At 34.8% G+C, this 15,782-nt stretch overlaps 1 protein-coding gene across 1 annotated transcript in view; it reads right to left on the bottom strand.

Moving 5' to 3' along the window:
* The window catches only part of LOC145690790 (uncharacterized), an 83,120-nt gene that overhangs the window by 34,299 nt on the left and 33,039 nt on the right, over positions 1–15,782 (bottom strand). Inside the window, exon 2 of the mRNA XM_081766066.1 lies at positions 4,946–8,845. Within this exon, the coding sequence (XP_081622192.1) occupies positions 4,946–8,747 (3,802 nt within the window). The 5' untranslated portion in view covers positions 8,748–8,845. The remainder of the gene's footprint in view (positions 1–4,945; positions 8,846–15,782) is intronic.

The raw sequence follows: 15,782 nt of genomic DNA, 5'->3' as shown, positions 1-15,782 counted from the left end.
AAAAAAAAGATGTAAATATCCATTGTAATATAAACCGATTGAAGAGAATTTTATGAACATACGAGGGTGATTCAGAAAGTAATGCGTCCAAGCCAACTACTTGGCCAATAGTACTGCAAACATTCTGAACTGTTTACCATTGATGCACTGATGTTTAACCTATATAATGTCACATGTTATCTCTTCTCGTTCCAGAGTAATGGAGCAATTCATGGTATCCATTGGTGACGTCCGGTTGAAACAGCGGGCTGTCATTGAATTTCTGACTGCAAATAGTTGTGGCCCAGGAACATTCATCACCGGCAACGACTCGTGGATACACCACTACGACACAGAAACGAAGCGTCAATCAATAGAGTACCGCCACACGTCCTCTCCTTCGCCAAAAATATTCAAATTTGTCCCATTTACTGGCAAAGTGTTGTTGTCATTTTCCCTTATTCTGCCTATAGTGTGGACCTTGCGCCCCGCAACTTTTGACTCTTCCCCAAACTTAAGGATCACCTTAGGGGCCAACGCTACAGTTGTGACGCGGAAGTGAAAGCAGCAGTTCGTCAATGGTGTCGCCAGCACCCACCACAATTCTTCGCCGACGGCATGGTGCTAGTGTGTTGGCCGTAATGGGAACTATGTTGAAAAATGAACCATTTGTAGCTGACATTGCAAGCTTTCCACAGATACCTATATCGGTGCTATCTATCAAACACAAATAAAGGTATCATCTTGGAGACATTATTTTCTGAATCACCCTCGTATTTAAAAGATACTCACTTTTCCTCTTGCAAATTATTATAGATTGTCAAACATTCAAACATTATTATAGATTGTCAAACATACATATCTATCATATTCAGTTTGATTTCTCCCCTTGTGTTTTTTTAGTCCTATGGCAACGAGGAATGCATGCACTAAACATCTTGTACCTGTGTCCTTAATTGTGATAATACCACGTTTTGCCTTTACATATTCCTCGGTATTCATAATATGTTGTTTCAAACGGCCTTGTCTCCTTGGCATACGAACATGATGAAAATTCACTATACAACCTTCGTTTATAAGAAAAGCAGCATTACTTTGCAGTACTTTCTCGTAACATGTCCATAGAACTTCTGCTGAGAGATTTCTTGCTTCTCTGAACGACAACCAAAAAGAGCGATGTCCTCTCAATTGTGATTGTTATTCGTACGTAATCATGCTGGTCCCCATTACGTAGCAAATAATCTATTAGAGCCCGTAGACTTGTAGCTGATAGCTGTGAGTTTTACGTCCCGCGGTTATGCCGGTCAGGCTAAAGGAGACGGTGATGATGAGTAATAAATGAAATGGTGGAATGAAGAAAGTGGGAGGAAACGGGAGAACCCCGAGAAAACCCACGCACACGGTGTTTGTCCACCACAAAGTTCACTTGGCGGGGGCTGGGATCGAACCCGCGACCCGAAGCACCAGAGGTGAACGCTCTACCACTGAACCACCGCGGCCCTGAGTACGTTTTGAGTTCATTCATAAGATGTAAATGCGTATGTTCTTACATACGGCTTTTGAAAATCAGTCGAGATGCACAGTGGAAATTTACAGTTCACAACTCGGGTTCTTGGAGTATGGAATACCACTATGCCTGGTGGGGTGCCAGGGTACTACACCGCAAAATTTTGAAAATTGGCTGTCCTGAAAATGTAGTTTTAGTATTTTTTATTTTTTATTTTATTTATTATTATTTTTTTACAGTGAAAAATTTTCTTCAATGAAAGTATAGGGAACTTCAGGGGTTCTAAATCGATATCTTGGAACTAGTCACGCCATTATGAATATTAATCTTTAGATTTACCAATTTTAAAAGGATAGAATGCAGAGTTAAATAGAACAAAACTTAAGCGCATACTTTTGTATAATATTGAAAATGAAATGAAATATTTGAGTTTAACGTCCCACGGTTATGCCGTGTAGGCTAAGGACACGATAATGATAAGAAATTAATGAAATGGTGGAATGAAGAAAGTGGGAGGAAACGGGAGAACCCCGATAAAACACACGCACACGGTGTTTACTCACCACAAAGCTCACTTGACGCTAACTGGGATCGAACCAGAGACCCTATGCACCAGACGTAAACGCTCTACTACTGAGCTACAGCGGCCCCTTTTGTATAATAATAATAATACATTGTACAACGCAGCAAATTAAAATGAAAAGTTTGTGTTTACTTCAAAAATTAAAGTCTTATACCCCGTCCCCTCCACTCTATGAAAAACTAGGGCCCTAATAACATTTAAGATTTTTTTTTTTTTTTTTTTTTTTTTTTAATGAGTGCTGAGCACTCCTACAAAACTTTCGGGTGATACTGGAGCACCCACGGAGTCGACATCTCTGCTTACACATACGATCAGGATTTCGTATTTAAGATTCGAGATTTCCACGATTGAAAAAGTGTAAGGTCGAAGAGAAATGTTTTGGTATTACTTGATAGAGGGTTATTATTAACTTTTAACTTCATGATGCGTTGAAATGTGTGCTCATTACATAGTGTAACAATTGTCATGTACACTACACATTTCTACGCATGCTTCTGCTGCTTCGTCTCAGATTCAATAACCATCGACGACAGAAGCTTTGGTATTGAACTGGGGTCATTGTGGTAACAGGAAATCAAATTTGAATTATCAAAAGTGAACTCCAGTCCAGAAGACTTCTATAAAAAATAAGCTTTGAATATAACAACCTACTACGTTTCTTAAAAGATGTTGAAAATGAAACTCTTTTCAGCAGAGGATTTTTTCTTATCCTTAAGCGAATGTATTCTATTATTCAGTAAATGAATACGTTGAAAAAAAATTAACTTCAAATTTTTAGAAATATTTTAAAACTATAATTAATAACTTATTAAATTATGTTTTCTAGGCATTCTACTGAAGTTTACGTAATTCTATAAACTATTGCCATAAACAGTACATTTACTTAGAAATTAATCCTGAACCAAAGTAATGAACCAAAGTACGTTTATGATCTATTGCATTATTATTATTATTATTATTATTATTATTATTATTATTATTATTATTATTATTATTATTATTATTATTATTATTATTATTATTATTATTATTAATTATTATTATTATTATTATTATTATTATTATTATTATTATTGTAAAGGTCTGACAATGAAAGAACAATATTTGGTAGTCGAGGTACTCCGAGTTGGGAAAGATTGTTAAAAAGAAATATATTGAGGGAAGAAAAATTTACTTCTTAACTTTGGAGAAAAGTATTAGTAAGGAAACTTATATTTCTAAGAAACATTAAAAAAATCATAGGACAAACCAAATACAAAATAAAATGTGACAATGTATCAGTGACAGAGACGATTGATATTGAGATTTTTTTTTTCAAAGATGATTTTTACAATTCTTTTAAATTAGATTCTATTCAATACTTAAAATGTGAGATTATGCAATTGACAAAATTTAGTAGCAATTTAGGATTTGTATACCAAAAAATATCGCGGAAACTGATGTAGTTCAACAAATTAGAAAAATTAAAGGGGGTACTACACCTGGACCTGATAACATTCTGTATTATGTAATTAAAGCCTGTAGTAATGATGTAGTATGCAATAACTTTATTGAATACCATTAATATTTCATTTTTTAAAAAAAACTGGAGTATTCCCTTCGAAATGGAAACAAGTATACGTTGTGCCGATTTACAAATCAGGTGATCACGAAAATATTAAAAACTACAGGCCTGTAAGTTTAGTGAATATGTTCTCTATAAGTTTTGAATTAAGTATATATAAGCATTTATATTTTAATGTAAAAAAAATATTTTAACTGCAGTATAACATGGATTCTACAGAAACAGATCGGTTATAACCAGTCTTACTCATTTTACGGAGTTCATATATGTTGTTTCAATCACCATTGAAACGTGAACGTGAAACGTAAACGTGAAATAAAAGCAAGGATAAGAAAGACGAAAGAAACCTTTAGGAAAAAGAGAATACTATTTAGTGGAACCTTGAATAAAGAGTTAAGAAAAAGACTTATAAAATGCTTCGTACGGAGTATTGTACTGTATGGGTCAGAAACATGGACATTAAGCAAAAATGATGAAAAACGACTAGAAGCTTTCGAAATGTGGATTTGGAGAAGAATGGAGAGATTAGGTGGGTCGAGCGGAAAATGAATGAGAGTGTGTTAGAAATGGTAGGGGAGAAAAAAAACAATTGTAAATATTATTAAGAGGAAGAGAAACTGGTTCGGGCATTGGCTAAGAAGGAATTGTATCATGAGGGACGTGCTAGAGGGTATGGTGGCAGGAAAGAGAGGGAGGGGTCGAAGGAGACTACAATTAATGGAAAATCGGAAACAGGAAAATCGTATGTGAAGACGAAGAAGTTAGTGAAAGGCCGTGGAGCATGGAAGCTTCTCAGTTGCAGCAACTGGTCTGGCAATAATGACAGAATACCTATGATAATAGAGATGATGACATATGTTGTATTAAAAATCATTTACAGGTTGATGCTATATATATCAATGTCAAAGTTCTTCAATTCCATTGATCATAAACTACTTTTTCATAAGCGATCTTCGTTTGAAAACTACTCTCAAATATAACTTTTAAGGTAAAAATTGACAACGTATCATCAATAACTCAAGCATAACTTGGATTTTGAGTGAAATAGGGAAAGGAAAACCTCAACAGTCTCCCTCAGGACCCGTTATTTTCTCATTATTTATAAATGATTTATCCGAAAATATTGCAGTGAGTATGTGATTTTACAGACGCGCTCCTAGAAGAAGCCTAAATTTATATTATCTAAAGTTATTTGTCCCTAAACATGTTCCCCTTCTTTTTCTGTATCTGTAAGCCGAAATGGACATAAGAAATGCTCCCTATGTAACAAAATGCAAGATATTGATGTTTCTGTTCAAAAACTGAAACTTACCTACATATAATACATCTTTCAGTCGAAAATCACTGAGATTCAATCCAAACAGTTTCGTCCTACTTCTATGGAAGACTAAATCTTTTCCATCCTCATTTCTGATGACACCTTCCTCATTCTCCAGTCTTTTAACCACAGCCTCTCCTTCCAGCCTGATCGTATTTTGCTCTCCAAACTCACCGTCAAGTTGTTTCTCTTTCTTTTTCGCACTTTCATTTGTTGTACGTGCAACAAGAACTGGAGACAAGATTTTCCATACATGAGTTGAGACATATTTACAAAAATGTTTCGAAGGCTTATAATCTGGTCTCACCATGACTTGAACAAAATCTCGTTCTTGTACATAATCTGCCACATGCGAACCATGAGGCAGCTTCTTTCCTAGTCGCTCTAAGCTAAAGCTATGTGTAAAAGCATACACTTGAACAGTACTTGTCTTCATTCGAACTTCAACGATAAAAGCATGAGGAGGACAAAGTTTTGTGACAACACCTTCGTAAATCTCACCCTGCTCAAGCTCCTCTTCATGGTAGTTGGCGTTTTGAAAAGATTCCGGTTTAGTTCCCACCCAAGCCATACTACATACAAGCCTCACTACATGGTTATCCCCTTCAAAAACAGGCTCACAGTTCATATGAATGGCCATGCCTTTCCTCAAACACTGCTCAATGCGCTTATTTCTACAAGGCCGTTCGTCCATATACAAAACATCTTTGTGACAAATTACTTCCATCTCTTCACCATCAATAATAAAACTAATAATCGCTTCATTTGAATTAAGTATCCTAGACACATGACCTTTCATATTGAAATACATTAGGTGTTCCTCCCAAACAATATCTTTAGTGTAAGCGGATCTTGTAGATGTATGATCACATTTTCTGGTTTTCTCATTGGAATTCGTACAAGATTCACCCGTATTACGTGGCATTGTTGGTTTGATAACTGGCTTAAATCCTTTCCAAACGACAGTCGCTTTGTATGTAGCTCCACTGTTATGCTCATTCTCCATTTTAACGGCATTAAAGTTGAGAGTTTGACTTAAACTGATATAATGACTCAGCGGTGCCTCACCACAAAGAACATCATTGATGTAAACAACGCTCTTATTAAATAACACCTCTGTTGTTGTATTTAACACTGTGCACGAGAGAATACCTTCATCATCTGAGAGAATTTTCAAAACAATTCCTTCATATCCTTTCAACTGTTTGCAAAAAGGTAACAGTGGTGTATTGTTAGTGTTTAACTCGTCAACGCTATTACTGGTTATCGAATTCCACTCCTGAATCAACGAACTTGTACTTGCATTATTAGCAGTTTCTTTGGAATGTGAAGAACCATATTTTTGTGCTCTAAACTGTTGTTCTAGCTTCAACTGCGGAGAATTATCAGCGTTCTGGAAGGGAGCGTCATTAGATTTCCTTGTAGGAGTGCTGCATTCCTCATCACTTACATACAGACAATTTTTCGAGGATAGAATTGGATATTGCTCCAAAAAAGTAAAGTCAGGTTTATCTGGTAATGGTGTACACTTCCAAGCACGACTTGCACTCCATTTATACCGAAATGATTCCCATGTTTTCTTATCGTTCTGTGCCACTACTTTGACCCTATCGCCTTTCGAAACAAATTTCGCTATGTTATCACAAACAAGGGTTATCGCAGCGTTCCCACTTACGATAAAATTCTTCAAAAGTGTCACAACAGGTACGTCTTTATTTTTCAATTTAACAGACGAAACAAAAGCATACGGTGGGATGACATCTGTCACAATTGCCTCATACATGAAGTCACACATCAAGTCCTCAACATCATAAACAACAAAATTGGATTTCTCTCGCATAGCGGCCTCTCCATTCGTTTCTTTAGCATCATTTTGACCATTATTATTATTATTGGAAGAATTTTCTTCCGGTAAATTGCTCGAGTCAGTAATCTCAGTTCCAGATTCTGCTGTCTTATCTTTAGAATCCTCAACATTCTCCTCGATTTCTTTTTCCTCATTTGCTTGTTCATCTGTGTCTAAACTATCTTCAGAAAATGTCTTACCTTCCTCAGTACTAGCAGAACATGAAGATACATATTCAGCATCACCATCAATGTAATCTGAGGCCTGTTGAGCCACAGTATCCATCTGCAATTGCTTTTCAGTTTCTGATTGAACGTCGGGTGGACGAAATTCAGTATTTTCATTCTGTAAATGAGCCGTAACTTCTTGATAGCTTCTTGGCTTCTTTCCAAGCCATGCAAGTGGTGCAAAGTATACAACTTCGCCATTACTATGCATCTTAACAACATCAAAATGTAATGTTTGGCCAACATTAATGTAAGTTTTCCATAAGGAAGAATTACATTTGGCTTGGTGGATGTATACACAGCTTTTATGGAAATGGACTTGAATGTGCTCTGAACGAAAATAGCTTTCAAGAATCCCCGTTTCTCGGTTTGTACACAATATTACTTTTCCAGTACAACCTTTGAATTCATATTGCCTGTTCTGCTTCTCTCTATCTAAAATGTCCGATGGTCTATCGCAAACGCTTGTCTTGCTACCATCTGCTACCACAATATTAAAGGTGTTTGTTGTGTGTTCTGTACAATTTGAATTCGCCTCTGCAATTTGTTGTTCATTGTTTGGTGGTTCAGAAAGGTTATTCTTAGCTTCATCAATATTGCTGTCTTCTTCGCCTTGTGAATCCAAGGAACATGGAGACTCACTGCCTTCCTCACCTGATCCTGAAGATTGGTTTATGTTTAAACTATCAGAACTTGAGCAAGCACATGCTGAACTAGAAGATTCAATACTTGATGACCTTTGAGATCCGTTTTTATTTTCAACCAAAATGTTTTCTGGTTCAGTATTAGTACCTGTGCTGCTAGTGCTAGGCGTATCATCTTTTCTATTTAGTGCATCAATTGAATTCGTGGTCTCATCTGAAAGAGACGCTTTATCACCAATCCATACTCTATCTGCCGTATAGAACACATCAGTGGCTTTAGTATACTCGCGAGCAACATACATCTTTATTTTCTTTCCAACATGCAACACCTCAAACAATGGAACTTGCCGTTTTACTTGCTCTCCATTGATATACACACTCCTCTTTAGAAATTTTGCTCGTTCATCCCGATCTTGTATCGTAAATGAAGCAATTCCAAACGAGCTAGTTAATGATCTAACAACGCCATTCACTTCAAAGGATTCGGACTTCTCATTTTCATAAACGAGTCGTCTAGACTGATGTTCGCGACTCGGTTTGTTTTCGGAATTACTCTTGTCAGTATATGATCTCTTGTTAAAAGCATTTCTGTATCTATATCTACCTCTTTCTTTGCGCCTTACCCTAGAACTATCTCTCCGATCAGACTTTGACACCAACCATGCTAACGTGGTTCGATATGTAGAACCAGAAGGATGAGTACTAGCCAATGCTTCCGCGTGAAATTTCAACTTCGACCCAACAGACATAACATCCTGAAGCGCTTTACCTTCATAAGGTACATCATCCATTAAAAGAGACTCTTTTGTTAGAAGCACAAGTTTCTTCCTTCCTAGGACAAAAGTTTTTAGAACAGCTTCTGTTGATGACTTCGGCTCGAACCATAGAACCCTTCCACACTGAGAATAAATATTCTGCCGCATCTTCTTCTTGGATTTACATTGTTCTGTTTGTTCAGTAGTAGTATTAGTAGTAGCTGTAGTAGTAGTAGTTGCAAAATTTGTGTCTCGGCCAACCGAATCTATCTGTTGTTCAGATAACGATGAGGCTTCCTCACTTTGTATCACAATCTTAACCATGACTCTTTAGAAACGATTACACATGTAATCACCACAACAGAAAACATGGACAGCACCAAACATTTAAAGCAACATTTACTTCCTCTCAAAGAACCAATCTGCAAAGATAAAAATCTTGTATTACTTACGAAACACTATTCACATGTAAAAACTTAACCTAAATGTACTGTATACCTGATATGTGATAAAACTAATACAGCAGAGTTCCTAAAACTCGGCCACACCCTGGCGGGGCAAAAACACCTCACGCGCAGAACCGTTCAAGGTCATCGCCCAGTGCAGTGCGGAAAACAACAGGATATTACACACTTTTTTTTTTTTAAGTGTAGCTAGTTTTTGCAAAGTCAGCTAATTAATTTTCATTATAGACAGCTTTGTGCCTTCATAAAGTATTTTTTCTCAGGTCTGTCTCAATCACGTAAATTACTGTACAGCGTGTATTCACTAATTTTCATTTCTATATACAGTAAAAGCTCTATACTTTCATAAAGTACGTACTTTTCCTTTGTTTAAGGGTATTTGAGCGGTTTATTTTCTGTTATATTCTCAAGCAACCACTACATACAAGTACAGTTTCTGAGAAAACACTCGTACTTATTCTTTTTTAACCCAATTTCCGATAATCCGGCATTTTCACAAACTCGGCCACCCTTCGGCCCACATTAGGCTGAGTTTCCGGTACTCTACTGTAGCACATATACAAACATTTTTACTAGACATTTTGCTATTCCAAAACATATCGTTGAAATTTCATATTTACAACTTTTCTTTTAAAGCTAACTTCGGAATCTCTTTAATGGGAGGGTTATAATTATCTTTCAACCTCAGATACTTTAAATTGAATCTTAAAATTCTAACATTACATAGTATTATACTTTAATTTGGAAGAAACTATGATGATGTAATTGGTGAACTGGTGAAGGAGAAAACACATGTACCCAGTGTATATCAATCACAAAATAGCACATTTTATTATACAAGGTGTTTCAAAACAACACTGACAACGTTTGGGAGGTGATTCCTGACACCAGGGCCGTGCCGTGGAAAATCAGCGCCCGGGGCGAAAGTATACGACGGCGCCCCCATACATATATTCCAAGCAATTTTTCCTATCTTTTTTCCTTTTTTTCTATCGAATTTTTCGCCCTCTTACTTCGGCGCCCGGGGCCGTACCCCCCTGTCCCCCCCTCACGGCACGGCCCCGTCTGACACCAAGATAAGATAAAAAGTATAGACCAACCTGATTGCACAAATGCTTCCCTTTCAAGTTATACGCTGCCGGCCGAAAACACGAAAAAAATGAACTTTAAAGATCCATAGTTCCAAAACTACGGGACCTACAGTAGTCGAGTCACGACCTCACTTAGGAATTGATATGTGTGCTATCCAAAAATACATGTTTCAGAATCCCGCGGTACTCACACAACAATTTTTATAGAGAGAGTTTGGCTACGGGCATGTAATTTGAAGTATTCACCAACTATTTCTATAAAAATTGTTGTGGAACTACCACAGGATTCTGAAACTTGGATATTTGCATAGGGTAAAATAAACATACTGCTGAACAAGACTGCACTTATTTAATATAAAAACACGTGTAAGAGTGTTTTTATATCAAATAAGTGCAGTCTTGTTCAGCAGTGTGTTTATTTTTCTGATTTTATTCGCAAGACGTATGACTATGATTGTATGTCAGTTGGATAGGGTACATACTAGTTCTTAAGTGAAGTCTTGACCCGACTACGGTAGGTCACATAGTTTTGTGGCTATGGACCGTTAAAGTTTTTTTTTTTTTGTTGTTGTTGTTGTTGTTGTTAATGTTTTCGGCAGCCTATAACTCCGACAAGAAGCACCTGCGCACCCACGTTGGTCTATACTTTTTGTGTCAGAAATCACCTCCCAAACGTTGTTTATTTATTTATTTTAACATTTGATGGTTATGCCCTTTAGGCTAAAGGAGAGAGACGATTAATGGAAGTGAATCATTATAAACTAATTGTTGCAATGAAAATGTGGGAGAAAACGGTAGAATACCGAAAAATCCACAGACGCAATGTTCTCCACCACAAACTTACATGACCTGGGATTGAACCAGGGGCGGCTGAAAAGAAAGTCACATCGGGAAAAAATGCAGTTTTTCGCTTGGAACTAAAAGAAAAAAAAACTTTTCTTAATGTACCAATTGTTGTATACAAAAATTAACGTCAGATTACACTTTTTTTTTTTTTAGATCGATTCATATTTATATTCATATTTATTTGCCTGTTCATAGCTTACAAATGAGGACAATCCTCAATTAAGCATTACAGTTGTCAGATATGATTTACATTCTCTATATATTATCAGTAAGGTAAGTTTCCACAGAGTAATAGCTTTTTTCTAACAATAATTCTAACAGAGTATTTCTAAATATCCGTTTTTCGTTAATGTCCTTATACTTTGTTGGTAATTTGTTATATAATTTTATACAATTCATATACACAGTTTTGCTAAAATTTGCATAATTCTGTTGGATAATATACATATTACAATTCTGCCTAGTATTGTATGAATGAATCGTATTAGCTAAAGTAAATAAATCCTTGTGCTCGATTACATACATAATTGTGCGATACATATATAAACTAGGTAATGTCAATAATTTATATTTTTTAAAAATATTTTTACATGAGGATCGTTCAGGCATGCTAAATTATTCTAATATTTTTTTTTCTGTATTCGGAATGTACTAGCACTTATTCTCGAATTCCCCCAAAATATAACACCATAGTTTATTAGTGAAAAAACTTTGCTATAGTATAAGGACATGACAGCTTCCTTGCACAAACTACCTTGCAACCTACGGAATGCAAAGCAGAGTGAACTGAGTTTAGTATTAATGTATTCAACATGAGTATTCCATGTTAAATCTTCATTAACATATACTCCTAGAAATTTAATAGATGGTGTTTGACATAATTCTACAGTGTCTACAGTTATTGGTACAAGTTCATTTCTTTGGCCCGGGAATCGAAATTTGACAATGTTAGTTTTTCCTAAATTCATAGTTAATTTATTTATGTTTAACCAACTAATAATTTTTGTGAGCGTCTTTGTAGTGAGCCTTTCTGCTTCATTTACTGAGTCTCCACTGACAAGAACATTTATGTCATCAGCATACAATGTTGACTTCACACAGCCTAGACTGTTAACCAAATCATTAATATATACAACAAACAAAAGAGGTCCCAATATTGATCCTTGTGGTACTCCTTTTGTTACTTTCATTAAAGATGATTTAAACATTTTTCTTCTACCATTTACCTCTTTACAGATGCCAACAGTTTGACTACGTTCAGATAAATACGACTTTATCCAATTGTTTGCCACACCTCTGATGCCATAAGAATACAATTTTTCTAGCAAAATACCATGGTCTATAGAATCGAACGCCTTAGATAAATCAACAAAAATACCAATTACATACTTTCCTTTATTTATATCCATTGCTACATCAGAGATGAAATTAAAGATTGCAGTGTTGGTTGACTTCTGGCTTTGAAACCCGTGTTGACTTGTGGATATTATATTATTTAAAAGGAAAAAGTTATTTAGTCGCGCTTTCATTGCTAACTCAAATATTTTAGAAAAGCACGACAAAACTGAAATAGGACGATAATTATTTAACTCCAATTTACTTCCCTTTTTATACACAGGTATAACTCTAGCTAACTTAAGCCGCGTAGGAAAAGTTCCTGTCAAAAATGAATGATTTATTATATGACAGAGTTGATGTGCAATAAGAAGAGAACTTTCCTTTACAATCATGGTTGGCACTTCATCCCAACCTGGAGAGCTGGAGCTTTTTAAGCTTTTTATTATTTGTAAGATTTCTTCTGGTGTAGCTGGTTTCAGAAAAAGCGACTTAGTTATTCCGCTCTGTAGCTTAGAGTTATTTTCTTGATGAGCTATTTTGATTGGATTAAATGTTTCTAAAGTTAAGAAATATTTATTAAAATGATTTGCAATCTTATCTGGGTTACATACTACTTGAGAGTTTATTTTTATTGCATCAATTCCTGTTGTTTTTACCTTATTCATCTTACCATTAATTAACTTCCACATAGCTTTACTTTTGTTTCTCGCTGCTAAGATGTAATTTGTACTGTGTAAAAGTTTTGCTGTTCGTATGACTTTTTTGTATGTCTTTCTATAGGATTTTACATATTCAATAAATTGAGGTGTTACATCTTTACACGTTTTTAGTTTTTTTGATAACTCAAGTAGTTTGAGTTTAGAAGTCCTAATTCCTATAGTGACCCATGGTTTCCCCAACCTAACCTTACTGTAGTTCTTTCTGGGAAACGCAATATTGAAGTGAAAGATATATGTATCTAGAAAAAAGTTAAATTTACCATCCGTATCACCAATTTCATATATTTTGTACCAGGTTTCTTGTGCTAGCAAGTGTAGAAAGTAATTAATATTAGTTTTTGAGAAACATCTTTTTGTTATAACTTCTGATTGAGTAGGTACGAATATTTGAGATGTGTGTATTTGCCCTATTATTGCATCATGGTCAGAAAAGCCTGGCTTAAAGATATTCAAAGAGGTAACTGACTCTGTGTATTGTTTACTTATTATTATTTGATCTAACGCAGTTTTCCCTCTAGTTGGTTCTCTGATAAGAGGCTGCAACCCAAACATATCCAATATATTTTGACATTTTGTTTTTTCTCTTGATTGAACCAGCCAGTCAATGTTAGTATCACCACAAATTATTACCGTATTATATTTCTTACACAGAGACTCAAGAGCAGTTTTAAGATTCCTAAAGAATACATTAATATTTCCTGCTGATGACCTATAGAAGCAAATTATACACATGTTTTCAATTGAAATAGCAACTATTTCAAAATGCAATTCAACAACGAATTGACTTACATTTATTTCCTTAAAACGTAAATGGTCACCTACAAATATACATACCCCACCATGTTGCCTACTAGCGCGTGAATAGTTTGTAGCTAACTGATAGTTATTTAAGTGTACCATATTCATCTGATTAGCAGATAACCAATGTTCACTAAAGCAAATGACATGCATACCTTTAAGATCCTCTTCAACTAATACATCAAAAAAATCAAGTTTACTAGCTAAACCTTGCACGTTCTGGTAATATACATTTCAAGTATCTGAAAAGTATTTTAACAAGAGACGCTTACTGCACCAAAGAGATCAGGACAAGAATTGCCATAGCCAAAGAAGTACTCAACAAGGAAAGATAACTTTTAATTAGCAGGCTTAATACTGCGCTAAGGAAGAAGTTGCTCTGGTGCTATATATGAAACATTGGACTTAATGGTTCAGAGACTTAGACATTAAGAAAGTTAGACAGGAAATATTTAGAGAGATTTTTGAAATATGGTGTTGGAGGAAGATGAAATGGAGAAAGAGAGCAACAAGCGAAAGTGTTTTAAAAGGATAGGAGAGAAAAGGACGCTTCTAGTCAGTATCCTTTGTAGAAAGGGGAATTGTATTGGACACATCTGGCGAAGATTTTTTTTCATACCACCATAGAGGGAAAGATGGAAGGAAAGCGAGGAATAGGAAGAAGAAGAACACAACTGATCGATGATTTGAAAAATAGGAGAAAATATTTGGAGTTAAAAGAAGAAGCTGAAGATAGAGAAACATGAAAGACACATTTCCAGTGCCAAATCTAAAATTGAAAAAAATCATTAGTCCCAGGACCCACCTCAGAATGCTTACAATAATAATAATAATAATAATAATAATAATAATAATAATAATAATAATAATAATAATAATAATAATAATAATAATAATAATAATAATAATAATCTTTTATGAAATGACCCGATATGTTGGTGTAACGAAATGTTTATCATTATATCATTTTTCAATGTAAACTAACAACAAAGTCCAAAATACATTTTTTTTAACTATATTACATAACATACAAAGATGGAGCCCTTACGCCATAAAAAAATGCATTAGCAACAAACAAAGAGAAGATAAGTAGACAGTTAATTTATGTACGTGCAATCTAACAAGGTAATTCTTTAAGGAAAAAATACTCGATACAAGAATAGGAGAAAAATGAAAAAGAAAAATGAAAGAGAAAAAAAAAATTAGGAAACAGAAAAGTTTCACTAACTCACCGGGGCGAAAAACGAAAAAGGAAAAAAAAACATTCTAGTCAAAATGGCGACACGGACAGAGGTATGTACCAGATAAAACATTTTTTTTTTTAAATAATAGTAAGATTTTTTTTTCATTTCTGTAACACTTCAAGAGCGCTTTATTTTCCTTACGGAAGATCTAAACTTGAATATGCCTCACTTATTTCGAACACTTATATGAAAACACGTAGTCAAAATATCGAGCAGATACAAAGCAAATTCTTACGTTTTCTCACATACAAAGAATAGGATTCTACCCAATATATGAACCTATGATAATTTATTTGGTAACTTTACACTTCTGACACTTTGAACAAAGACAGGCATTGAACGACTTCCTTTTCTTACATAGACACTTGCACAACAAAACATACTGTACAGACATAATTGAAAAAGATAATGATCCAGGTTCCATCCCTTAAAACACGCAAGGAAAATACTGGCCCGTTCTACTGCCCTACATTATTTAACATACAAATGCACTGCATATGTCACATACATAGTGTTACATACAGTAAAATAAGTAAGGATTATAAAGATGCAGATATATTTAATAGTTGTGAAATGTCGTTGAAAAGAGTAATACTGCGTATTTTGTAAAAAAAAAAAAAAAAAAAAAAAATCAAGGAAAATGTATTATTTTAATTTAATATTCTATATTCAAGTATCATAATAATTTAATATTTTGTATTAAAATATCAAAATAATTTAACGTATTCAAGTACCAATGTAGACACTGTAATTGGGCAGTAATACTTGCTGTGTTGATAAATAAATAAATAAATAAATCCGTATCATATGATTCAATTTACAAGTCTTCATGTTTCTGTCCTCCAGATTACCAAAAATG

The sequence above is a fragment of the Thermobia domestica genome, chromosome 7 (genome assembly GCF_964235325.1).
Source record: "Thermobia domestica chromosome 7, izTheDome1.hap1.1, whole genome shotgun sequence".
NCBI classification, from domain to species: Eukaryota; Metazoa; Arthropoda; class Insecta; order Zygentoma; family Lepismatidae; genus Thermobia; species Thermobia domestica.
This window is presented reverse-complemented; position numbering and strand designations above follow the sequence as displayed.